This window comes from Ovis canadensis, chromosome 18 (assembly GCF_042477335.2).
Source record: "Ovis canadensis isolate MfBH-ARS-UI-01 breed Bighorn chromosome 18, ARS-UI_OviCan_v2, whole genome shotgun sequence".
In the NCBI taxonomy this organism is placed as follows: domain Eukaryota; kingdom Metazoa; phylum Chordata; class Mammalia; order Artiodactyla; family Bovidae; genus Ovis; species Ovis canadensis.
Window position 1 is genome coordinate 20,283,473 of NC_091262.1, and position 24,591 is coordinate 20,308,063.

The following is a 24,591-nucleotide window of genomic DNA, read 5'->3' on the forward strand; positions in this document are numbered from 1 at the left end:
AAAAAAAACCCGAGGAGGAGCGAGCGCACCAGGCGAACTCGAGCGGCGGGCGAGGGAGAGGGACGCCACCGGGGAGCCTGGCCCCGGCGCGCCCGTGCCTGGAGCTTGCAGACCCCCGGGCCCTCCACGCCCCTCCCGCGCGAGGGGAGCTCCACGGCGCGCCGCGGCTCTGACCTTCAGCGAGCCGGAGCCCCCGCGCCGAGCCGGCGGCGGGCGGGGGCCGGCGCGGGGCGGGCGGCGGGAGCGCTGAGCGCGGCCGGCCCGCCGCTTTGTGTGTGTCCTGGATTTGGGAAGGAGCTCGCGGCGGCGGCGGCGGCGGCGAGCGGAGCCCGGCGGAGGAGGAGCAGCAGGAGGAGGAGGAGGGGAGCGGCTCATTCATTTTTCCTCCGCATTTCTGCCCCCGGCCGGCCTCCCCCGCGACCCGGGCTCCGGGGCAGTCTTGCGAACTGCGTCGCGCCCTCCCGCCGCGGAGGCTCGGGCGTCGGGCCGCCTCCCCCTCTGTCTGGGGTCGGGTTGGTTTGGCTTCGCCAAGACGGATCCGGGCTTGGCCCCCTTCTCTTCGCAGTTTTTCCTCCCTCCTGCCTCTCTGGGTTTGAAAATGGAGGCCGACGACGCAGACAGCCCGCCCCGGCGCGCCCCGGGTTCCCGACTCGGCCGAGCGCTGGGCCGCGGCTGCCGGCGCTGAGGGCCGCCCGCCGCCACCGCCCGCCCCGTCCGCGCCTCCCCGCGGACCCCCGGCCGGCGCCGCCTCGGGGAGTGGTGTCGCCTTCGCCCTTGTTTTTGGAGGTGGGCGGGAGACGAAGACTCCGAGACTTTTTCTTTTCCTCCTCCACCCCCCCCCCCTTTTTTTTTGAGAAAGGGGAATTTCGTCCCAAATAAAAGGAATGAAGTCTAGCTCCGGAGGAGGGTCCCCGACCTCGCTGTGGGGACTCCTGTTTTTCGCCGCCGCGCTCTCGCTCTGGCCCACGAGTGGAGAAAGTGAGTATGTGCCCGCCGCCCGCGGCCGCTGCGGGAACTTTTCCTCCGAGGGGCTGCGCCCTGTTCGCGAAACCCGAGTTGCCGCCGTCGCAGCTGTCGGGCTCCCGGGCCCTGGGGCCGCGGGGCGGGGCGCCGCGGGGCTCGGCCGCGAGGCCGACGGGGGAGAGCCCCGGGGCCCGGGTCGTTGGTTCGGAGGCCCGCGCGGCCCCGGGCTCGGCGCATCCCCGCGCGGGAAGGGCCTCGGGGGCTCTCCCTTCCGCCGTCCCGAGAGCCCTGCCCCGCGGCCCGGCTGTCTGGGCTGCGCTCCCTACTCGGTGGCCCGCGGCGGGGCCAGGCCCCGGGGCGCCAGCGGGGAAGTTCGCGCCCGGCCGCCCGCACCGCGCGCCCCTCCCGGCGCGGGGCCTCCCGACACGCGGCGCGCGGGCGGCGGTGACAGCTCGCGCGGCGCCCTCGCGGCTGGGGCAGGTTCGGTGCCCGGGGCGGGGCGGGGGGAGCGGGCAGCCCGCCGGTCCCGGGGCTGCAAGGTGCCCAGTGGGAGGTGCCCGGCGGGGAGGCCCCGCGGCCCCGGAATAGGTTTCCTTCCAGCGCGACCTCCTGTCGCTCGCCGCGCTTGGCCCCTGGGGCTCTTTGGGTTCCCTGTCGCTTTCGCCGGATCCGCGGCGGGTCGCCAGCCCTCTCCGGCCTCCCGGGGCTTCTCAGTGCGGCTGGAGGGGCGGGGAGCGTTCCCACTTAGATCTCGCACCCCACGGTGCAGCCCCTGGAGCCCCTGGAAAAAGGCGAAGTCGGGAGCTCGTCGTCAGTCGGGCTGTTCCGGACAGCGCGTCCAGACCCCGAGTTCAGAGGGTTTGGGGGCCCCTTCTCCCCGTTTTATAGCGGCCCGTGGACGCTCTTTTCGTCCCGGCGGGGCTAGGGTTGGGAGGGCGGCCTCCGACTGTGCTGGAGTGGGTGTGTGGTCGGAGCCGACGTGCATTTTCACACACGTGCGCGCAGCCACACGTCCTCCCAGGGACACCGTGCCCCGGGGAGAGGTGGCCCGCGTCGCGGTTTCGGTCGCGCGGAGCCCCGCGGCGGTGGGCGTGCGGCCCAGGCCTGGGCTTCGTGTCCCGAGTTGTGTTGCGCGCCCCCCACCCCCCGCCCGCGCTTCCTCTGCACAGAGTTAATAAGCAATATCGCTCCACGCGCTGCCGCTTGCAATCTGATAGCTTTTGTTTTGGTGGTGTCGGCTAGGGGTAGGGACGGGCAGGGAGGGAGGGAGAGAGAACTTAGGGCCCCGAGGTATGTGGAGCGGGGAGAGGAGGGGTTTCCATTTCTTCTCCAAACGGTAAAGGGAGGCTCTGCTGCTCCATTCGCGACGGCAGGGTATCTTGAGCACGACTATAAAGTTTAAATGCAGGCACAGAACTGGGGCTGGGAACGGCGAGGGCGTGTTGGTGAGTAATATTTGCCGAGTGTATGCAGGTGGTGCCAATTAACTTTGAAAAATCACGACTGCGCCTTGCGGAGTGAGGGGGAGAGTCAGGAGGCAGCGGGGGCTGCCTGGCCGCGTCTTAGGTGCAATTCGGAAAAAACTGTTCGTATAAACAAACCCTTCTTAAACGTTTTGTAAGAAGTGCGTTCACGACGGAGTAGATTTTTACAGGATTAGCGTGTTTACTGCGTGGAGTAAGACTCGCCTTGAGTCCGGACCCTCCACAAATCTGAGCTCTCTTGCTCTTTGTTTCTGAAGTTTCCGCACGCTGGATTGGGCGAAAGGCTCTCGGCACCCTTCTAAGGCTCACAGATGGTGTTTGGGGGCACAGAAGGGGGGCTTCTAGCCTTCGGAAGCTAAATATAGTTCAGGAGACACAGGAGAGTTAATCCATTTTATTACGGCATGTTGTTGAACTGTGTCGTGTCTATAGTTTTATTTAATGTTACTAAGTTCTGAAATTCACAACACCAGGGTTGGCCTTGCTACTCCCGATGCAGGACTCCGGGATTTTAAAATAGGATGTCTTGTTGTTTGGAATTCTTGATGAAAAATATTCTTTGTGAAAGGTGTTTTGTTCTGTTTGTTTTTCTTGAGAAAACAGGCAGGAGAGGAAGGGGCGTTTTAACTACTTTTATAGTACAAGATGCCAAACTTTGCTCAAGGATCCTTGCAAATAGTTGGTTTCTGAAAACTTGATGGATGGCCAGAAGGTGCCCCATTCCTGATTATGGTTTGTTGAAGTTCTAACTCACAACCTGCCCCTCCCTATAGCTAGGAAGTTTTCAGGAGTAAATGGTATGCTCAGCATGCGTTCAGCTCTTAGTCCAAAAGGTGCTGGAACTCTTACTTCTGATAGAAATAAAACCATCGGCTCCTATCAAAGACAAGCATTGTTTTGACTGTCTAATATAATATAATAAAGATTGGGGTGCTGTTGATTAATAATGTGTTGCCCTGTTTAGGGATTAGTGTTTTCTCTCAGAGTGTGATAGCAGTAGGGGTGATTAAAAAAAAAACAAAACCCTTTAATTTGGAAAACCTATACGTTTTGAAGCAGACCAAGTTATAAAGATTTTTGTATCAATGTACTGTGAACAGTGCATCTAAAAAAGGGAGGTTTGGAAGTTAGGAGTGATAGCCAAATAATATGATACTTAAAAAAAAAATCAGTGTGCCCTTTAAAGGTATTGTGGCCGTCTCATTAAAAAGATTCAGTCATCTTTCTGCCCCAGGCACAGTAATACCCTATTGTCAGGGAAATGTAGGTATGTGAAAGATGGGTGTTTAAAGAAGTTGCTGTTTTATTACCAGGAGAAGAATCCCAGAATAAGAAGTTTGGAAAGAACCTAAATAGCAAATTATAGTTTAGCATCTCTAGAGGGAAATAGCAAGTAAAGGGTACTTTTGTGGAGGGGTGGGGTGTAGGTTTGAAGTTTAAAAGGTTATATGTTTAATTTGTCAGAAGGATTAGAAAAGTCCAACATTAAGAAATATGCTAAGGTTGACTGGAAGAACCTTAAAAACATCATGCTTAGTGAAAGAAGTCAGTCACAAAAGACCACATATTGTATGATTCCATTTATGTGAAGTCCAGAATAAGCAAATCCATAGAGATGGAAAGTAGATTCGTGGTTGCATAGGGCTGGGGAAGGAGGGGGTACGGGCTTCTTTTAGGGGTGATGAACATACTCTAAAATTAGATTGTGGTAATGGTTGCACAACTTTCTGAAAATACTAAAAACCATTGAATTGTGTACTTTAAATTAGTGACTTTTATGGTATGTGAATTATATCCCAATAAAGCTGTTTTTCTTTCAAGAAACATGTTAAGGTTGAAAAGAATGTATTGTGTTACTTTGAACATAGAATCTGTTGATAGATTAAAATTATTAAGTAAATTTGTCCAGCAGGTTGGTGTCTCCTTTTTTAAAAAATTTATGGAGTTTTTTTAAGACTCATGAACTACAAACTGATCACTGAAGCTATAACAGCGGAGATTGAATGCCACAGGAGGAAAGGACAGACTGGAAAAAAGAACCTTGGTTAGGAATAGCTCACATGAAGGATTAAGGGGTTGGGTTAAAAGAAATGGAAGTGCTGGTAGTGAAAGTCAGATTTGTGACACTGAAATCCTTGACTGAATCTGAAACGACGTTCGTCTTTCCAAGACTAGAGTTAAGGAGCTGAGTGATGGCGTTTTGTATTCCAGTTTTCTTACATATTTTTTTCCAACAAAGAAATAATGTAATGTTTTAAGATGATAAAGAATTTCCACTGTCTCTTTCGATATCCCATATTAACCACCCTGGTAGTAAAAACTTAAGAACTGCTCATTGTAATACAGTAGGCTTTTTTTTTGTTTGTTTGTTTCTCTCTTTTCTTTGTTACTTGTTTTATTTCTTAAATAGTTGCAGAGCCTGAGCAGGAAAGAGAATTTCTGTAGGATGCAGAAGTTTTTTTAGACACACAGTGATTATATTTTTTAAATTAAAATTTCTTATCAAAATATTTAAAACCATAGCAGAGGGATTTTTATTTTCAAACTGGTCTGCCTTTATCCAGACTCACCTTGGCCTATTAATAGGAAAATAGCTAAAGAATAACTGTTTACATTTGTTTTTGGTTTTTGTGTAAGGCTCAGTTTACTAATAAAAATGATTCCTGTTCTTCTTCTTGTTGCAAGATCAGAGCAGTAATGAATATCAACTGTATCATTTTCACTTGCTGTCTTCCAGTTTTGCCAAGGAGAGCCCTCATGGGACAGTAGCTTCCTTTTAAATCTGGTTTCATTTGTTTTGTAAGAATGTGCTGTAAGAAGCAGCTGAATCCAGCTAGCACTTATTGAGTACCTGCTGTATGGAAGCTGGACACTGCCTTACATGATGCCTGCACAGAGAGAATTTCGCTTTTGTCCTTAGGACATTTTACATAATCCTGCGTGAAACAAAGTTTCTTGAAAATTCAGATCTTTTTGAGACTTGGCCCAGGGTATGGAGTTCTGAAACAACATTTTAAAGGCCGTTTAAAAACATTTCTATAGACTTAAGATAGGAAGCCTATCAATGTTATTGATTTTTCTGGAGGCATTCGAGGCATGGCTTGCCTTCTGAATGCCTGCCCTTGTATTGCATTGCTGCTGGCAGGCTGTGATATACCTGTCAGTCACCCATCTCGATCTGCTGCGCTACCTCCTTTATGACATTAGTTTGACAATTGTGATTAAAAATGGGCAGTGCCGTAGTTACCATTTGCCAAAACTTCAGTAGGAGTCACAGGTGTGCACGAGAATGTTGTATGGCACGTTTTAAGTTGTAAGGAAGGTGGGTGGGACTTAGAGTAAAGCTTTTCTGGATTTATGCATTGCTTAGTTAGCTTTCTGGAAAACTTTCGGGAACTCTCATAATTGTAAGTCCTTGTTTAATTTCAAATGCTCTGCTGCTTTTAAAAGCATGAGATTGAGGAGGCAATTAAACCTTGAAATGTCTTTTAATTGTAAAATGTCCAAGCCATATTTCTCTCTCGGTTGTGATTTTTCTTTTGCAATTTGTTTTCAGAACTCATTTAAAAAATCAACCCTAGTTCACGGAGGAGGGATTTGTGCCTGTGGGCCAACCTGTTTGAACTGCTGTTCTTAGCCAACTTATGACAGGTGCCATCTGAGCCCAAGGATGCACGCCGCTCAATTGTACTAAATATATAATGGTTGCACATGCTTGGGATATAGTTTCTTGATTTCTCTGTCTGCGATTTTCTGAAGGAAAATTCTAAACGCTTTAAAGGCAACAAGTTGAATTATGAGTGAAGCACTCTGACCTCTCCTTGAAAATGGTGTGTGGCATCTGATTATGCAGAGGAGCTTTTCCAGTTATTTGTAAACAAATGATTTGGCTTAAACTGAGAGGTGGCTGGGGTGAGGGTCGGGGGCGTGGGGGGTGGTCAAAAGTCCTAATGTTTTTGCACATTGAGACCTGTTGACATCTGGGGAGGATTTTCAGTATTTGGAAACATTAAAACTTTGAAATGTGTCACCCTTACCCCAACCCCCAAGGATCTGGAAAGAACTGGTTGTTCTTAGGAAAGGGCATATGGTTGGTATAAAATGGTTGGTAAACAGAAGATCTTTAAAAACAGATTAAGTTGTTATCTCAATAGATGTATACTCCCTGGGCATGATAAAGTTTGTTTGTTTCTTTTGTTAAATTGTTTAGGTTATATTTGACTCAAAATATTAACAGTGTCTTTGATTTTGAAACTTTGGAACTATGAAGACTAAATTATTTTTTTTTTACTTTTAAAGCATCAGTTCTACTCATGTTGTAAAGTCCCTGATATCAGTTTTGAAGATCCCCTACTTTTCCCAGTTATGCCAGCTTCACTTAGGGCTTATGAAGTTGATCAATTTCAAAATCTGAAGGAAATATTGATATTTCTTTACTGGAATTGAGATTTTCTTTTTCTCTCTTTTCCTAAATAAATATATGTTGAGTGCTTATTGAACTCAGTTCTTTAAGTTTGCCCATCTTCCCTGGTGGCTCAGACTGTAAAAGCATCTGCCTACAATGCAGGAGACCTGGGTTTGATTCCTGGGTCGGGAAGATCCCCCTGGAGAAGGAAATGGCAACCCACTCCAGTACTCTTGCCTGGAAAATCCCAGGGACAGAGGAGCTGGTGGGCTACAGTCCGTAGGATCACAAAGAGTTGGACATGACTGAGCGACTTCACTTCTTTAAGTTTAAAACTATGTTCTGATGTGATAAACTATCCTACGTACATGTAAAAAGATACGAGTCAAACCATAGAAATTGGGCTCCCCCGGTGGCTTAGCAGGTAGAGAATCCGCCTGCAGTGCAGGAGACACGGGAGATATGGGTTCAATCCCCGGGTCAGGAGAAGGAATGGCAACCCACTCCTGTATTCTTGCCTGGAAAATTCCGTGGACAGAGGAACCTGGCAGGCTACAGTCCACAGGGTCGCAGAGAGTCGGACACGACCGAGTGACTAAGCACATGTAGAAATGACTTTGAAACAAACTAGTAAGCAAGGCTTTCATTTTTCTTTCTTTTTTCTTCATGGACTAGAAGAGTTCAGATTTTACTGGAACACAGCAGAAAGTAGTTTCTCTTATGATGGGGGATGAATGCCTGCGTGCAGTAACTGCTACTGTGTGTTGTTGCTGCTCTTTATGACGGGGAGAGGCAGACAGGCTGGAGGGACTGCCCTATTCCCATGTGTGTCCTCTCCTTGGTTAGTGCAGGCGATGGCTCCTTGGTCCGTTGCTGGGGGTGTGTCCATGGAGCTGAGTGACCCGCCTCTGGTGGCTGATGGTCTTAAAGCCCACTCTTTCTTATTTGCAATAGATTGGTGACTAACCACAGAGGGAAGATGTGCGTGCGTATGATGGGCATCCCCAAATGCAGCTGAGATAGCTATGCCCGCTTTAAATTGTTCACATTATAATAGTCTGGAAGTCTTAATTTTTTATTTTATTTTAAGCATTTATATTTTTAAAGACTTTAGAAAGTATCCTATTCTTAATTTATTCCTAGTCCAGAAAGTTCTTGGGGTTTGAAACTTTATTTTTTACACCACTCCTCAGCCTCTTAGTCCCCTTATCAAGGCAAGCATCTACTTTAGTAATAGTTATATAACAAAAAAGACCACTTGTTCAAAATTGTGTGTATTTCCGTCCATTCATCCAAATTCTGACAGTTTCAAATACATTATTATTGTTGTTTTGTATACGTTTGTATGGCTGCTTTTTTTTTTTTTTTTAAAGATGGCACTAACTTTCTTTAAACTGGCTGTGGAATTATTTGTCACTTTGGTGATTCAGGTATATGCATACTGCTTTCTAAATTACTCTTGACCACGGGAGAGCAAATATATGTTGACAGTCTTAAAGCGTAAATGTTTTATAGAGCAGAACTTTAAAACTTTCCTGAGATATTTTGGATGCCTACTTTGAGCTTATCCTGTCACACAAAATATAGTCAGTGGTTTGTCTTTATAAAAATCAATTATTAGAAATGCATGTTGACTAAGTAAATGAGACAGTGCCAATTTGAGTTAAGAAAATTTAGTTAATAACAGTTTAAGGGAGAGAAGTCTGATGATGATTAGGGAGAGATGAGTTTATAACAGTTTTTCCCAAATTGGAAGCATCCAACTGACCTATAATAACCTCCTGGAGAAGAGTAAGAAGCATAGAAAGAGAGCCCAGGGGGGAGGTCCATGATCTTGCCTGTATCAGCTGGCAACAGAGGGGAGGTCCATGATCTTGCCTGTACCAGCTGGCAACAGGGGGGAGGTCCATGATCTTATCTGTACCTCCTGGCAACAGGGGGGAGGTCCATGATCTTGTCTGTATCAGCTAGCAATAGGGGGGAGGTCCATGATCTTGTCTGTACCAGCTAGCAACAGGGGGGAGGTCCGTGGTCTCCTTGTCTGTATCAGCTAGCAATAGGGGGGAGGTCCATGATCTTGTCTGTACCAGCTAGCAATAGGGGGGAGGTCCATGATCTTGTCTGTACCAGCTAGCAACAGGGGGGAGGTCCGTGGTCTCCTTGCCTGTACCAGCTAGCAACAGTTTTCTTAGGTCGTCAGCTGTTACTTCTATTTAGGTTGTAAAGTCCTCAGCAGTTGTGCCGTTATTATCAGCGTTGTGCTGTGTTTATTCTCCCCTGCTAAGTTCTGGGGGTCTCTCAGTAGTGGGGTAAAATACCTACCAGTAGCTCAGACTCTGAGTTTGGAAGAGAAACACAGACTATCATGAAGACAAACGATCAGGAGACCAGAGGCAGAGGAGGATCTGCCGTTGGGCTTCCTTAGTTCTGTTGTCTGATTTCTGTGGATAATGAGTTCATGGAATATGTGAGATCACAACATGTTATAGTTTCATCCCAGGAAATTCTTTTGTTATCACTGTTGTACTTGGTTGAACTGTATATTTGGGATTTTCTGTCTAGCATTACCTCAGTAAGATTTTCAACAACAAATGGTGTTGGGTCAGGATGGAATTCCTAGTTACATTTCTGTTCATCAGCCCCTTTCTGGGGAGACTCCTTTATTAAATGTTTCCTTTCTTCCTCCCTGAGTCACTTGAAATTGTTCTCATTCGCCCATTTCTGGCTCCACCCTGGTCCCGTCCAGACCTGCAGGGACTCTTGGAGGAGATGCTTGGTTGGCCTCTGGGCCGGGCATTCTGACTCCAATACCCTCCCTCTGCTTTGATGGGCTTGCCAGCCCCACATTATCAGCATCGCCTTCTGTGGTGCTGCCCTTTGGTCCAGGACTCAAGCCCCAGGGCCCTGTCCTGGGCTGTAACCCGCTCCTACCGAGACTGTGCTGTAGGGATCCCATGTGAATTCCTAGGACTCTATCAGTGGGCTCTGGCTCTACAGTAAGTAAGCCCATTCCTAGCTCCGTGTTTTGCTCCTTCTGAATTCAAGGCCTGGAGTGCTTTTCCTCTTTACTGATATTGCCAGAAAAGGTTAGAAAAATTGGGATTGGAATCTCTTTTTCATTAAAACAAACAAACAAAACTCTAGGTTTCAGATCTGTGAAATAAGGACAAGACTAACTGTGTAAAGAAGGGACGCTAAGTTAATTCCTGTTCCCCAAATACCTTCCTAGAGTTTGAGTTCATCTGAGATGCCATCTTTTAATTTCTAACACAGATTCCTTCTCCTTCATGAAGTTTTTCTTGATTACCCTCGTTTCTGTAGACCTGACTTCCTGCCTGTTCCTTTTGAGGTCGTACCCTCTGCTGTGCCAGTTAGCAGTGATTGGTTTTTCTCTGGGACCCGAGCTGTTGTCATTTTACAAGGGCGTAGAGAGAAGTGCAGGCAGAGGGCTTGGGTTTGAATCTCCGCTCCTCAGTAGCTAAGGCCTTAAGCCAATTGTTTAATCTTCCTGTGCCTCAGTTTTCCTCATCTGTAAAGTTATAATTCTAATAGAACCTACTCCAGACGTTTATTCTTAAAAGCGAAAAGTGAGCTGATGCATACGTCAAATACTTAGGCTGGCATATCCTAAGCCCTCCAGCTTTGGTTTGCTACTGCTCTAATGGGCACGGCATCCTTGAACAGAGTTGTTTGGATAGTGCCAGAAATACAGGATGCACTTGACGTCGGGCTCCGTTGTCGTTTGAATGTTATGCAGAGCCTGGCACATAGTAGGTGCTCAATTAATGTTCTGTCGTGAGGATTTATTTTGCTATGGTGCTTACTTAACAGGATTGCAGTTTGCTTGTTTAACAGTTTTGTGATTTTTTTTTACCTTTTTCATTAAACAGTGGCCGGTGCCTACAGTGCATCGTCCATTTCAGAGGTCTACCATGCTTTCTCTCTCTAATCATTTGTCCGTTTCGGCTGGTGCCCAAGAAGTGTCCAGGGTGCACTTTGTCCGACTCACCAATGCGTAGGCGCCATCTAGTGGCCAGCAAGGAAATTTGGCCTCTTTGGTGCCTAAGGATGAAGACGGGTCCCTCTGTCTGGCTTAGGTTCCTGGGAACCCAGTTGCAGGAAACTGGGGACTGCAGGCTTCTGTAGGACCTGTTGGGATATGGTTTTCAATTAAGGATGCTCTGCTGCATCAGTGAACTAGCTTGAGAGAATTTGGGTCTCCCTGAGTGGTGTGAGCAACTTTTGACAAAGTTGTATCTATCTGGCGCACCTTTTACAGGTTGGGATTTAAGATGTTTTTACAGGACTTTAATAAGTGACAACTTCTGAAATATTCCTTTCGAGGTTAGAGGTTTAAAACATCTATTGATTCCTCTTGAAAAACTTCCCATTGCTCTGCTTAAAATATGTGGTAAGACTTTAATTATCATTCTTAATATGTGTCCCCTTGGGCAGGTGCTCACCAGCCAGAAATCCCGACAGAGAATAGTAACAAACACTTTCATTGCTGCTGTTGGGTCTCATGTTGGTTGTATTTTGTTAGACATTTTTCTGTATTTGGTTGCTACTCTTTGGGTAGTTTCAGAATCTGCTTTCTCACTTCCTTAGTTGAGGCTACACTAAGTTAGTGGATAGGTGGTTCATTTAGAAAGTGTTAGGCTCATCTCTCTGTGATTGCTTTTGGCTAGTTTTAATTTGGAAGTCATTGGTTTGGCTCTCTGATAGAGGATTGCAACTTGCCATCCCCTGAGACATTTTGAACAACAGCTCTGGCTGTTTCTGAAACAGACTGGACCCACTCAGGTCTCTTTGCCTTGGCAGGTGGGAGCCCCTGTGCCAAGGGGCTCTTGGCAACTTTATTTCCTCCTCTGATACAACTGTACTACCAGCTCACGCCCTGGCAGACTCCTTTCAGAATTAGCTGCAGCTCTCCCTGTCCAGCGGCCTCGACCCTGCTGCCTGGATGGCCCCACAGATCTCTCTATACCCTTGTTAGTGCGTCGTCCCCAGCCTGTTGCTCTCTCCTGGTCAGGGAGGTGAGAGGCACCTTGGTTATCCTTGAATTCTGAGCTCATGCCTCAGTGCCTAGCACGTAGGAAGACCTCATGCCTCAGTGCCTAGCACGTAGGGAGACCTCAACGAACAAAGCCCTCTTAAAGGGACACACTCAGTCCCCCGTGCCCCCTCCACTTTGAAGCAACGTGAACAACACATTTATTTTCATCTTGTCGTGACCACTCTTGGCTGACAAAGGTCCATCTAGTCAAAGCTATTTTTTTCCCAGTAGTCTTGTATGGATGTGAGGGTTGGACCATAAGGAAACCTGAGCGCCGAAGAATTGATGCTTTTGAACTGTGGTGTTGGAGAAGACTCTTGAGAGTCCCTTGACTGCAAGGAGATCCAACCAGTCCATCCTAAAGGAAATCAACCATGAATGTTCATTGGAAGGACTGATGGTGAAGCTGAAGCTCCAATAATTTGGCTACCTGATGTAAAGACCTGACTCGTTGGAAAAGACCCTGATGCCAGGAGAGATTGAAGGCAGGAGGAGAAGGGGACAACAGAGGGTGAGATGGTTGGATGGCATCATCGACTCAATGGACATGGGTTTGAGCAAGCTCCGGGAGAGTGAAGGACAGGGAAGCCTGGCGTGTTGCGTCCATGGATTTGCAAAGAGTTGGACACGACTGAGTGGGTTGCCATTTTCTTCTCCAGGGGGTCTTCCTGACCCTGGGATAGAACCCCATTCTCCTGCTTCTGCTATGTTGCAGGCGGATTCTTTACTGCCAAGCCACCGGGGAGGCCCTTCGAGGGTTGAACGCGTCTCTCTCAGCACCGGCTGTGTCCGGGATTGGCTGCAGGCCGCGTGGAGCCGGTGCCTGTTGGAAGCAGCCTGGGTCCCTCCATGTGGCGTGCTGGGCTCGGCCTGAAGCCGCGGGGCAGGCGGGGCGTCCGTGGGGCTCCCTCTGCCACTCCTGACCCTGACACTTTCCCCTCTGAATGACTGCGAATGTCCAGGCTGTTCCTCGCGGCGTTTCCCGCCTTCAGATCTAGAGACAGCACGTAGAGAGACGGGGTTCTTCAGAAGGTCTGGCTGGACTGAGCGGGGCTGCTGTTTCTTGCACGGTTTCCTTGACGAGGCCAGTTAACTTTCACCTTGACTCCTGGCGGGGACGATAGCTCACCTTAAAGACTCCTGTCACTGAAGTGTGCCCTCTCCTTCAGGGCCGTGGACAAGGCCTCTGGCAGCCTCATTGTGGGGCCACTGAGGTTGGAAGCCTGCACCCTGCATCCCCCAGAAGTTGATGGAATAATAGGTCTCCTGAATGTAATTAACACCTGAGAGATTACCCTTGAAAGCTTCGTCCCCTAAGGACTCTAGTCTGGTGGGATATTTCTTACAGATAAATGGAAACATAACCATTTGAACCTGGCACGTCAATTTCAGGCATAGCTTGTTTAAGAGTATCTTGGAAAGCACCATGCAGATGTTGAACAGGGTGGAGGTGAGCTCCATCCGTACAAGCCAGCACGGCGCCTGCCTTTCGTCTGCCCTCCTCACGGCGCTTTCTGCCTTTGAAGCCCACCCCCCTCCCCGCCCCGCCGAAGGCCCCCTGCTGCAGGCAGCCCCTGCAGGCGCAGGCAGACACTGGAGCCTCAGTGTCCCCATCTGCGGTTCGCCGTGCCACGAGGGATAGTCTTGCATCCCAAGTGCCCAGCAGGACCGGCTCGTAGGAAGCGTCCAACAGGTGCCTGTTTTAATCTGTCTCTTCTGCAGGCCCTGGTGGCCCGGCAGCCTCTCCCTGGAGGACTGGCCCCATTTCCTGCACTTGCTGTGATGTTCTGAGCTCCTGAGACAGGTGGGGCAGCTGGGGTGGGGGGCGTCAAGCTGCTGAAGAGCTCAAGTGGCTGCAGGTACTCCAACTTCGATGCTCCTTGAAGGTTTGACTCTCGGGTAGCCTGGGACAGGCTCCAGGGGGTGGGCAGGGCCGCTGGAGTCTGAGGCAGACGGGAGAGCCAGGGGAGGGCTCAGCCCTGTGAGCATCAGGGTGTTCCTAGGGGGCATGTGGGGGGGCCGCTCGGGTCGGTGTGGTGACCCCGTGAAGGCACGGTGAGGGGGGCCCTGGGGGCCGGGTCACACCCCGACCCATCAGAAGGGTGCCGCGGGAGCAACACCCAGGGGCATCGGAGGTGCGGGGGAAGGAGAGGGCCAGGCTGAACCTGGGGGGCGGCACAGCCTCCAGACACACTCCTCTTCTCTGGAAACAAAAGGGAAAGCTCTTGTGGTGCGCTTGCGTGTGCATCGCCGGGCACTGCTCTCCCGCTTTCCAGGGACCCAGCCCGGCTGCGACCCCAGGTCCCCTCCGAGCTGCGTGCTGGGCCCTGGCCATGGCCTGAGGTTGGAGGCTGGCCGCTCGGAGCAGGGTGGGCTCATTTGTTGGAAACAGGAGGCCAGTTAGGTGTCCAGCTCCAGGCTTTGCTGCTGGTGCTTTTTAACTTGAACGCATATTGATGATGTTTTGAACTCGACCGGCACGTCGTTATTCCCCTGAGAAGTGGTCACTGGTCCTTCACAGGGGTCAGGGTGAGGGGTGGTGGTTGGTGCTGGAAGATTCCTGCTGCCCTTCCTGCAACTGTTGCCACTGGACAAATAGCCTTAGAAACAAACACGCCAGTTCCGGAGGTCGCCTGGAGGCCTGGGGCTGCTTTCCTGCGCTCAGTGTGCTGACTTCCAAATTTTAAATCCTTTTCGCCTGTAGGAGCAAGCAGACCTAAGGGGCGCAGTGTCCGTGTGCTGCGGGCGGAAACCGCGCCTTCTGCTGGGCCCAGAACGCCCTTCTCCCCGCTTGTCTTTGATGCTCCAGGTTCTGTACGGCTCGGGCTCTACGTCGAATGAGACGTCTGCTGACGGGCTGTGCCTGGACACCTTGTTTTCCTTCTGTACCCCAGTTTTCTCATCTGCAAGATGGGCGTTGGTTAATGGCACCCATTTCAGAGGACAAGTCCAAGTATTTCCTGGGCAGATGAACATACATTCCTTGGAATGGCGTGCCTGTCATCTGCACTGCGGGTTAGTCGTATTATTGTTATTAAGGATGGAGGAAACAGACGTTAAAAGTGGTCTACTTCCTTAAAGAGTGATCAGTGCCCTCCTGGGGCATATGGGTTCTGATGTTCGGCTTTTAGCAGCATTCGCCTTCTGTGACCTTCACATCAAGACTCTAGCAGCTTCAGTTGACTTAGAGGAGTTTCGTGAGTGCTGGCTGAGCCTTTCGTCTTTGGGGATAGAAGGCACCTCTGTCTGTTGTGTTCCTCTCTCTCCCTGTCATCCCTGCTGCCTCCGGGGAAGGACGTGGAACATGCTCCTCCAGGAGAGGCAGTTATTCGAGCCCAAGATAGCCCAGGCATTGGGGCTCACCGGACAGTGAGTCACTCCGCAGTGGCATGGAGCGTGTACAGCCCTGCTCTCTGCCTTCCTCTGGAGTGGCTCGGGGGCCAGGTGGCCTCTGAGGAGGAAGGTCTGCATGAGAAGTGAGGGGGGTGTCATAGCCCCGCCTGCATTTAGGACACAGATCCAAAACGTGACTCTACTTATCCAAAAACACTAGTTCAAATATTCAAAATACTGGAAAAAGTGGGAACGTGTGTTGTGGGGTCCCGGCTGCCAGAGGCCTCAGTGAGGGTGGGAGCCAGCCCCAGAAAAGGTGAGAGTGAGCATGTTAGTCGCTCAGTCATGTCCAGCTCTTTGCCACCCCAGGGACTGTAAGCCCGCCAGGCTCCTCTGTTCATGGAATTCTCCAGGCCAGAATACTGGAGTGGGTAGCCATTCCCTTCTCTAGGGGATCTTCCCAACCCAAGGATTGAACCCAGGTCTCCAGCATTGCAGGCAGATTATTTGCCATCCGAGCCTTGGGGGAAGGTGGTGCCTGGTTAGTAAGTTCTTTGTCGGGGAGCCGCCTCCAGGAGGGAGAGAAGGAGCTGCCCTTTTGCTCTGCCCCCTGGGATGGTACAGGGTTTCTGGTTCCTGGGCTGGAGATCAGGCTTAGTCCTGCTTCGGGAGCTTGTTAGCTAGGCTTGGGTGCTCTCATTAGGGGGCTGTTACCTATGGTAGTGTTTCCTAAGGAAATGTGTTTTGAATCCAGACTCCTTATTCAACCAACTTGAAACAATTCACAAGAGCACTTTCTTAGCAGGAGGAATTAATTCCTTTGGTTTACAAGCTATTCCTTGGGGTCAACAAGCGCGGGACAAGATGAGCCACTTACTAGTCATCAGGGAAATACAAGGAAAAACCGCAGTGAGACACCAGTTCATGTCCGTGAGGACGGCGATGATCCAAACATTGAAAATAACAGGTGTTGGCAGGGGTGTGAAGACGGTACAGCCGTTCTGCGTTGCTGGTGGGAAAGTAAATGGGGCAGCTGCTGTGGAAAGCAGTGTGGGGGCGTCCCTCGAAAAATTAAACACGGAATTGCAGTCTGATCAGCAGTCCTACATTAGCATATGCCCAAAGGCCTTGATCGTGGGGAATTGGAGATATTTGCACATCCATGTTCCTAGCAGGAAATAATTGTTGGCGGAAGCTGAAAGCCGGAAGTGTCCATTAGTTAAACAAAAGGTGGCCCGTATGAGCAATCAAATATTATGCAGCCTTAAAAAAGGTAGGAGATTCTGACATGTGCTACAAGCAGGATGAGCCTGGAGGACGTTATGTTATGTGAAAGAAGCCCGTCACAAGTCAGCGAATACCACATGATTCCACGTGGATGAGGAGCCTATAGTTGCCACATTCACGGTGACTGAAAGTAGCAGGCTGGGAGGATGGGGAATTAGTGTCATGCTGGGTGTCAGGAGCTGAGGGAGGGGAGGATGGGGAATTAGCATCTGATGGGTTTGGAAGCTTCGTCGTGCAAGGTGGAAAGAGTTCCGAGGATGGATGGCGGGGTGTCTGTGCCGCAGTGTGAATGTACTTCATGATGCTGAACTGTGCATTTAAAGAGGGTTCGAGGGGGCTTCCTTGACGGCCCCATGGTGACGAGTCTGCCTACAGTGCAGGAGACCCGAGTTCGATCCCTGGGTCAGGAAGATCCCCTGGAGAAGGAAATGATAACCCACTCCAGTGCTCTTGCCTGGGAAATCCCCTGGACAGAGGAGTCCACGGCGGTCGCAAAAGAACTGGACACGATTTAGTGACTAAGCAACAACAAGCTGTGTTTATTTTTACTGCAGTTTCAAAAAGTCTGGTTTCTTGAGTATGTGCCGTGCGGGAGAGCAGGAGCGGAAAAGCCAGCCCCCACGCGTGGTGGCTGTGGTGGCGGAGGCAAGTGAGGGCTGTCCCAGGTGCCCCGGGAGCTCAGGGGCTGTGTGAGGTCAGGAGAGGCATCCCCCAAAAGTGTGGCTTTGCGCTGAGCCACCAGGGGTGGGTCTGTTTGCCATAATGAGAGAGCATCTCCGGTGGCACTTTCCTTTCAGGGAAGGCAAGTCAGGAGTCAGATCCCGTGCCATCTAGCCACAAATGAAATTTATTACTAATCAGCCATGTGACGTGTAATTGCTTTTTCATTTTCTTATTTTTCCAGAAGAGAGATTTGTTTAGATGTCTGATTCCCTCACTGATTAGACTAGAAGTTTTTCATCTGCCTTGACAGCTCAATTTCTTCCCGCTCGTGGACTCCCCCGCCACTTAGGGAGCCCTGAAGGAAAGGGCTTGACCCCTGTGAGCCCTGAGTGGGAGCGTCTCCTCAATGCAGAGGAGGAAGCAGAGGCCCCGGGGTGTGGCCTGAGGGCCGGGGCACATGCTGCCCGTCTAGGCGGGCCGCCTGCCCCGCACCCGCAGCTGCTCTCCTGGCCTGTTTCTGGTCCTAAGTTGTCACCCTTTGGCTTAACTGGGAGTCGGGGCTCAGGCCTGGACCTGCCTTGTTCCACCCAGAGCGGGAGGCAGGCAAGCCCGCCTGGCGGTGAAGGGAGTCCTCTCCACCCCGCTCAGTTGAGCACGCTCTCCGTGTGGGCCCCGTGGGAGGAATCTCGCTGTGGGCGGCTCCACCGGGCGTGGAAGTTGACTGGTACTTTCTCCGCGTCTCGGAAGTCAGCCGGAGTGACCACTCTCGTCTTCCGGGCAGGAGGAGGTGTCAAGAGGGTGGGGTACTGCTCCCCAGCGTGGTGATGTGCTCTCACGAAGCTGGGGGCACGTCTGCATCGGCTCAGGCTCTGTATCAAGTCACCGCAGGCTGGGGGTTAAACAGCAGATACTTAGTTCCCACAGCTCTGGAGGCTGGAAGTCCAGGATAAAGGTGCTGGCAGGGGCATTGTCTGATGAGTGTGCACTTCCCAGCTTGCAGATGGCCGGCGTCTCGTGGCGGCGTCACGTAGGGCCAGAGGGAGGCAGGCGAGCACGCTTTGGTCTTCCAGCCCAGAGGACGCTCCTGCCTTGGTGGGACCCCGCCCCGAGGTGCCGAGACCTCACTGATACCATCCCGCGGGGGGGGTTAGGGCCTCAGCATATGAGTTTTCGGGGGACACAAACGTGCATTCCATAACAATGGAGTAACATACATGTATTTTAAGTTCTTGGTCAGTTTTGAGAGCTGGCTTTGGGTTCATTTGGAAGAACTAAGGGAAACCCAGCGCCTAAACATGGACGCTTTTAAGATGGCCCTGAGCGCACTTGGCTTCTGATGCTTTGGCCAGAGGCGCGAAATGTACAGGTGGTCTTCTGGGCACGCGGTGGCTTTTCTTAGAGTGGGTGCTGCGTGAGAGGAGCGTGGTTATTGGGAAATCTCACCCCACCCCGCTTCTGCCAGTTTTGGACGAGGGAGCTGCTGCCTTTGAACTCTGCTGTGGCTCCTAGTGGGCAGTTGTACTCCAGGACTGCTTCACTTTGAGTTTTTGAAAGCTTAGCTCCTTGGTGAGGACTCACCTTTTCAATGGGATGGAATGCGGTTCAGAGGCCCTCATCTTGACTGCCCCCCCACCCCCCCAGGGTCTGTTTTGTGAATATGATTCCAGCAGTGGTGAAGGGTTGGGGGCGTGCTGGGGATGGATCTCCCTTTCAGCACGTCCACGAGGCTGGATGACTGGGGAGGTGACTGTTAATTGTTTATAAGCATGAATTGTTTACAAGTCCTACTTGCTATTTTCAGTCTGACCCTGCTATTATGTTGTTTTGTTTCTGTTCACAGCTGAGTTTTAAGCTGGGTAGGATTTAAGGGTGAGTCATTCCCATGACAGTAAAATCGGTATCGATCAAGCCTTCCCGTTAATCCTGCGAGCAGTTTAGAGACAGATGAGGTGTCTTAAGGCTTCTGCTGGGAGGATCCCAAGTGTGCGGGCCGCGGCCTGGGGTCAGCCTTCCTCAGGACTCAGCTCACCGCTCTCATCTGCTGGTCTGGATCCGGCATGCTGCTTGGAGCCTCCGCTGCCTGAAATCGGGGCGTGTTTCAGTAAAGGGGATATGAGCCCCTGTGAGGGTTGCTTCCCTCCATGCAGAACTCTCCCTGGACCACTGGTCTGAATGTTCAGTGAACGTGGGCCAGGCTTTTGTGGGAAACTTATGATCCCTTTCTTGCCACCCTGAGCTCTGAATTGAAGTCCGATTTGCCACCTCGTTCCTGCCTTGGTCAGAAAGTTGCCCCGAGGGTCGTGTGTGCCTGGCAGCTGTGGATTCTTCTGGATGGAAAGACAGAGAAAGGTTGAGGGTCACGTGTCCGGGCAGACTGATGGGAGCAGGACCGCAAACAGGGCCGAGCAGTTTCTGAGGGTTCGGCCCCGGCTCCCACAGGGGCAGCGGCTGAAACGCTCACACCCACCTTCCTTCCGCCTCCCGGCCACCCTTCAAGGAAGCTGCCTGAGGCCTGGGGGGCACCCTGGCTCCTGGCGGGGCGGTGGGCCCTGTGCACTGCCTTTGGCCTTCTCTCCAATGCCAGGCCCACCCTGGGCACCATTGAAAGCAGACAGGGCACTGCCTGGATGTGGGCAGTGGAGCGGAAGGGTCTGGTGAAGCTTGTACTGCAGAGAAGAGGGGACGAGCAGGTGGCTCAGGGGCTCGAAGGTTAGAGCAGTTGAAGAGGGGCAACTTGGGGCGTCTGGATGTTCAGGGACGTGCCAGCACTAGGGAGGTGTCACGGAAGCAGCCCCTGCCTCGGAAGGGTGTGCCGTGTGGCTGCGGAGAGACTCTCCTGGGAGCGGACCGGGGTCGTGATGAACAGGACCAGCGCGGGTGGGAGCGCGGGCGGGGGCACGGGCAGTGGGAGCCCAGCAGGAGGTCCTGGGGCCTCCTGGAGGAGGTGCTGGGAGGACCAGGATTTACTCAGCCTGGGGGTGAGCTGGGTGAGGGCTGAAGCACGTGTGGTGCGGCCCAGGGAACAGGCTGGAGGTTGGGGGCGGAGGGTGAGGCTGGGGGCAGGTTGGGGCTGGTGTCGGGGGTTCTCGGAGGCCAGACTGAGGGACGTGATGGAGTCTCACGGGCAAAAGCAGTCCATGAAAACCGGTTCTCTTACTTGGGTAAGTTAAACTAATATGCTGGCGGCCCCTGGTCTTTGTGAAGTAATCCAGAGCCTTTTTGGGGAGATGCTGGGATGTGTCTGGTGGGGGAGACGGGAGAGGCTGATCCCTCCGCCGTCCAACCACTACCATCACGCTGCGTCCCGGGCTGATTCAGCTCTGTCTGACTTGCCGGAGTTACTCATTTCTGGACCAGACAGAGGCCTCTCAGGTTATCACGTCCGATGGGAATAAGCAGAAACGTCCATTCTTTCTTCCTTTCCTTCCCACCCCAGGTCAGCATTGTTCCAAATGCATCACGACAAGCAGCTTGCTAATGGAGGTGGTGTGTCTGCCCCTGTAGAAAGTAACTGGGGATGTTTTCCAAGCCCTGGCAGCTTTTTGGTGCTCGGACTGTGAGGGCTTTGGAATGGGAAGGCATTCTGGTTGAGTCGTGGAAGGAGGGAGACCTTTGCAGGGAGGATAAGAGTGTGGCCTTTCCCCCTCGGATCAGCATAGTAAACGCCTGTGCAGACGTTTGTAAGGGTGTCTTTGTGGAGAGCGAGCCCTGCACTGTTGCTCAAGTGCCCTGAAATTAACAGGTGAAGGAGCAATGCCCCGCTCAACTCCGACATCTGAAAGTGTTCATGCAACTCTGTTTCGTGGGCCTTTGAGTTTTACTCAGATTTAGTAGCCTCTGTCAGGTAGAGTCTTCCCTGAAAACCAGTGTGACCATATGCATCAACCATTGGGTGTTCTGAGATGTGAAATATTTAGTCCCAGGTCTGCTGCAGGCTCCACACCGGGTGGGAATGAGGGGGCTGAGGCGTGAGGCCAGCTGTCTGTGCCCCCCGGGACCCTGCGCCCGCTTCTCTGGAGCAGCATCATAAACAAAACCCCGTTTGTAGACAGTGAGTTCCCACTGAACCTTTAATTATGGGGGCAAGGTATGTGTGCTGCTCGGGGCACGGAGCAGAGGTTAGGGGCTTACTCACTGCTTAATTCTCCCTGGCCTTTCTTGCTCAAATCTTGGTTCTTTTAAGATTCAGAAAATAATGCAGAATGCCTAAGATTTCTGAAATTCCTAGCTCTGGAGACTTGACGACATGAAAGAGCCAGGATTTTCAGGCTGGCCATTTCAGCATCAACCATTTCCCACTTCCTGATTCATAGCTTCCAGGATTTGTAATGCCTGTGGACACTTTTTTTCTCTCTTTTAAAAGCAGCCATTGAAAGAAAAAGTAAATAGCGAAATCCCCGGCCCAGAAGTTCTACTTCCTGTTGTTGTACTATTGAGCTCTGAAAAATAGCTTTGCAAGTTTAGGCTCTTGTTTGGGCTGTTACAAAGGAATTCTTGAGATCTTTTTGTTTGGACAGGCTGTATGAAGGCGATAAATCGAAAGAACTCCAGTTTAATCAGCCCAGAAGTGCACAGGTGACATTTTAGTTTCCTTCTTAGCTTTACGGTGGGTGTGAGTGTGTGAATATAACCCAAGCAGTAGTGAGTTCGCTAGTGCGCGCACACATTTGCAACAATGCAGCTGTTTCCCTCATAACGTTTATTTTTGAAAGACTTACTTGGGTACAAATGACACTTTCTGAATATAAAAGAAGTGGGAGTGTTTATAATTCTTGCAACAAGGGAGAAAGATCCAAAGTAATCAAGAAAATGATGGAATGTCAGAGTTCCCCTTTCCCCGCCAACCCTTTCCTTGAAATGAAAGTGTGGAGCCACAGATAAGAGTCATAGGATTTTGAGAAGTACAACAACGTTTTCAGCTTTAAGGGATGATATCTTGGCCACTGAAGGGGTCCTGACTGTGTAAACTAATTCTTGTCCCAGAATCATTTCATCCATGGTGAATGGACGCCCTACCCGCAGGCCCCCAAATCCAGGTGTCTAAAAAGCTGAAGCAGGTATCTGGTGATACCTTGATCTAAGCTTTCATGAAGGGGAACGACAGTTTCTGGGTAGAATGCCTAATGTCCAGCTCCCCTTGTGTGGTTTAGTACCTGTTATTTGCAGATACTGGGCTGCGTTTGCATTTGGGAGCATGTGAAGGCGCTGTTGTCTGCCTTCCTTGGGGTTATAGTCTATAGTATCTATTTGGAGGGCACGTGGTTTTACACAATCTGGTTAATTGATATATTGGTGGAACAGCCCCTCTTCTGGGGGACTCTTCCTAAAGATCATAAGCAGGAAAATCTTTCCTCAGCTGCCCATCCAGTGGGGGAATCACAGCTCTCTATGTCTAGTTTTGGGGGGGGCTCTCTCGACGATTAAAAAATGGGAAAGAGAACACAATCCCTGGGTATGACTTTTAGTTTTTAGTGATTTATTTATTTATTTTTTAAGCACGAAGACCTTTGATTCTTAGTAGCCTTACACATGGGCTTCCCTGAAGCTCAGCTGGTAAAGAATCCGCCTGCAATGCAAGAGACCCCGGTTCGATTCCTGGGTTGGGAAGATCCTCTGGAGAATGGATAGGCTCCCCACTTCAGTATTCTTGGGCTTCCCTAGTGGCCCAGATGGTAAAGAATCCCCCTGCAATGTGGGAGACGTAGGTTCGATCCCTGGATTGGGAAGATCCCCTGGAGAAGGGAATGGCTACCCACTCTAATATTCTTACCTGTAGAATTCCATGGACAGAGGAGCTTGGTGGGCTACAGTCCATGGGGTTACAAAGAGTAGGACACAACTGTGCCACTCAGCATAGCACAGCCCTCCACATCATCTTTGGAAATGCCACCTTTTGAAACAGGTGCTGACTGCTGGATCCTCCCACGCGAGGTGCAAGCTCTGGTGCAGTTAGACAGGCCTGCCTCACCTCTGGCCGATGAAGAAATCGTTCCAGTTTTTGCCGACGGTGTAGAGAGAGCTGTTGGGAGCAGGGCGTTTTGAATTAGCAGAGGGAGCACCAGCTTCTTAAACGTGCCGCCTGTTCTGCTACCTAGGTGCTGTGCACACACCTGGCAAGCAGCCCCTCTGTGCTGGGCTCTGCTGATTGGTTTCTCGTTTTGTGTGTTTGAGGCCAGCATGTTCTTCTCTCTGGAAATCTAGCTGGCTCCCCTTTCCCTTCAGCCAGGGAACTTTACATTGTCATTGCAGTTTCCTCTAGGAACTGTTTGCGCAAACTGGGGCGCCCTGTTTCTGTCGTCTGTGAAGGCCATCCTGGGGGTCAGGGACAAGTTCAATTGGCAGAATGAGTTGGTGGTGGTCTCTGAATGGTCAGAGTGTTAATGCTATCTATAGCAAACCTGTGTCTTTGGGGGAAGAGTGGAGTTTAGGCGTGCTTTAAGATAATGGCTGCAGAATGAATCTGATTCTTGTATTGAGACAGGGAGGGAGTGAGTGAAAGTCGCTCAGTCGTGTCCGACTGTTTGCGACCCCATGGACTATACAGTCCATGGACTTCTCCAGGCAAGAACATTGGAGTGGGTAGCCTTCCTTTCTCCAGGGGATCTTCCCAACCCAGGGGTCGAACCCAGGTATTGAGATAGGATTTGTTATCAAATCATAATTGCACGTATCAAAAGGACAAAATGGTAGTCACAATCACTTTAACCTAAAATTTGGGAAAGAGAAACTGAAGGCTCCATGAAAGCAAGAATTGTGCTCACTGTTGGGTCCGTGGTACTTGGCACATGGTGGGTTTTATGAAAAGCTAAGAGATGGATGCCAGAGAGTTCTCAGATCGCAGCCCCAGCAAGGCCTCCTGCCTTCTTCCACGCTCTGCCTCGCGGTGGAGCCCACTGCCTCCTGCAGATGAGCCTGCGGTCGAGAGGGTTCGGTGGCAGTGAGAATTGATTCAACAGTCATGCGTGCGTACGGCAGCACAACCGCTTCACCTGTGTGACCTGTTTAAAGATAATATGCCACTATGATGAACAGTGAACCTTTAATTCGGGGCAAATTTGCCTGCCACCTTATACTACAATGATTACATTTATTGCTTTTTTCAAACTATAATAGTAATAAATGGTTATTAGGGGAAAATTGGAAACTATCATTAGGAAAAAAGGAAAATAAAAATCATCTGTAGTCAGTGTAGAGGTAACCGTTAATAGTTCGTTGTAATTTCCTGAGACCTTTTTTTTTTATCTCCCTCAACTTACCTGTGTACGTATATATTTAAAAAAACAAAAACGAGTATTCACTATACACACATTTTTATCCTCATTTCCCTGCTGCTTAGCATACGTAGTGAATTTTTGCCTGCTGCATTATATTTTTATCATCTGGAATATGGTCTTTAGTTA

At 50.6% G+C, this 24,591-nt stretch overlaps 1 protein-coding gene across 1 annotated transcript in view; it reads left to right on the forward strand.

Moving 5' to 3' along the window:
* Positions 1-529: 529 nt before the first annotated feature.
* The window catches only part of IGF1R (insulin like growth factor 1 receptor), a 298,490-nt gene continuing 274,428 nt past the window's right edge, over positions 530-24,591 (forward strand). Inside the window, exon 1 of the mRNA XM_069559224.1 lies at positions 530-978. Within this exon, the coding sequence (XP_069415325.1) occupies positions 885-978 (94 nt within the window). The 5' untranslated portion in view covers positions 530-884. The remainder of the gene's footprint in view (positions 979-24,591) is intronic.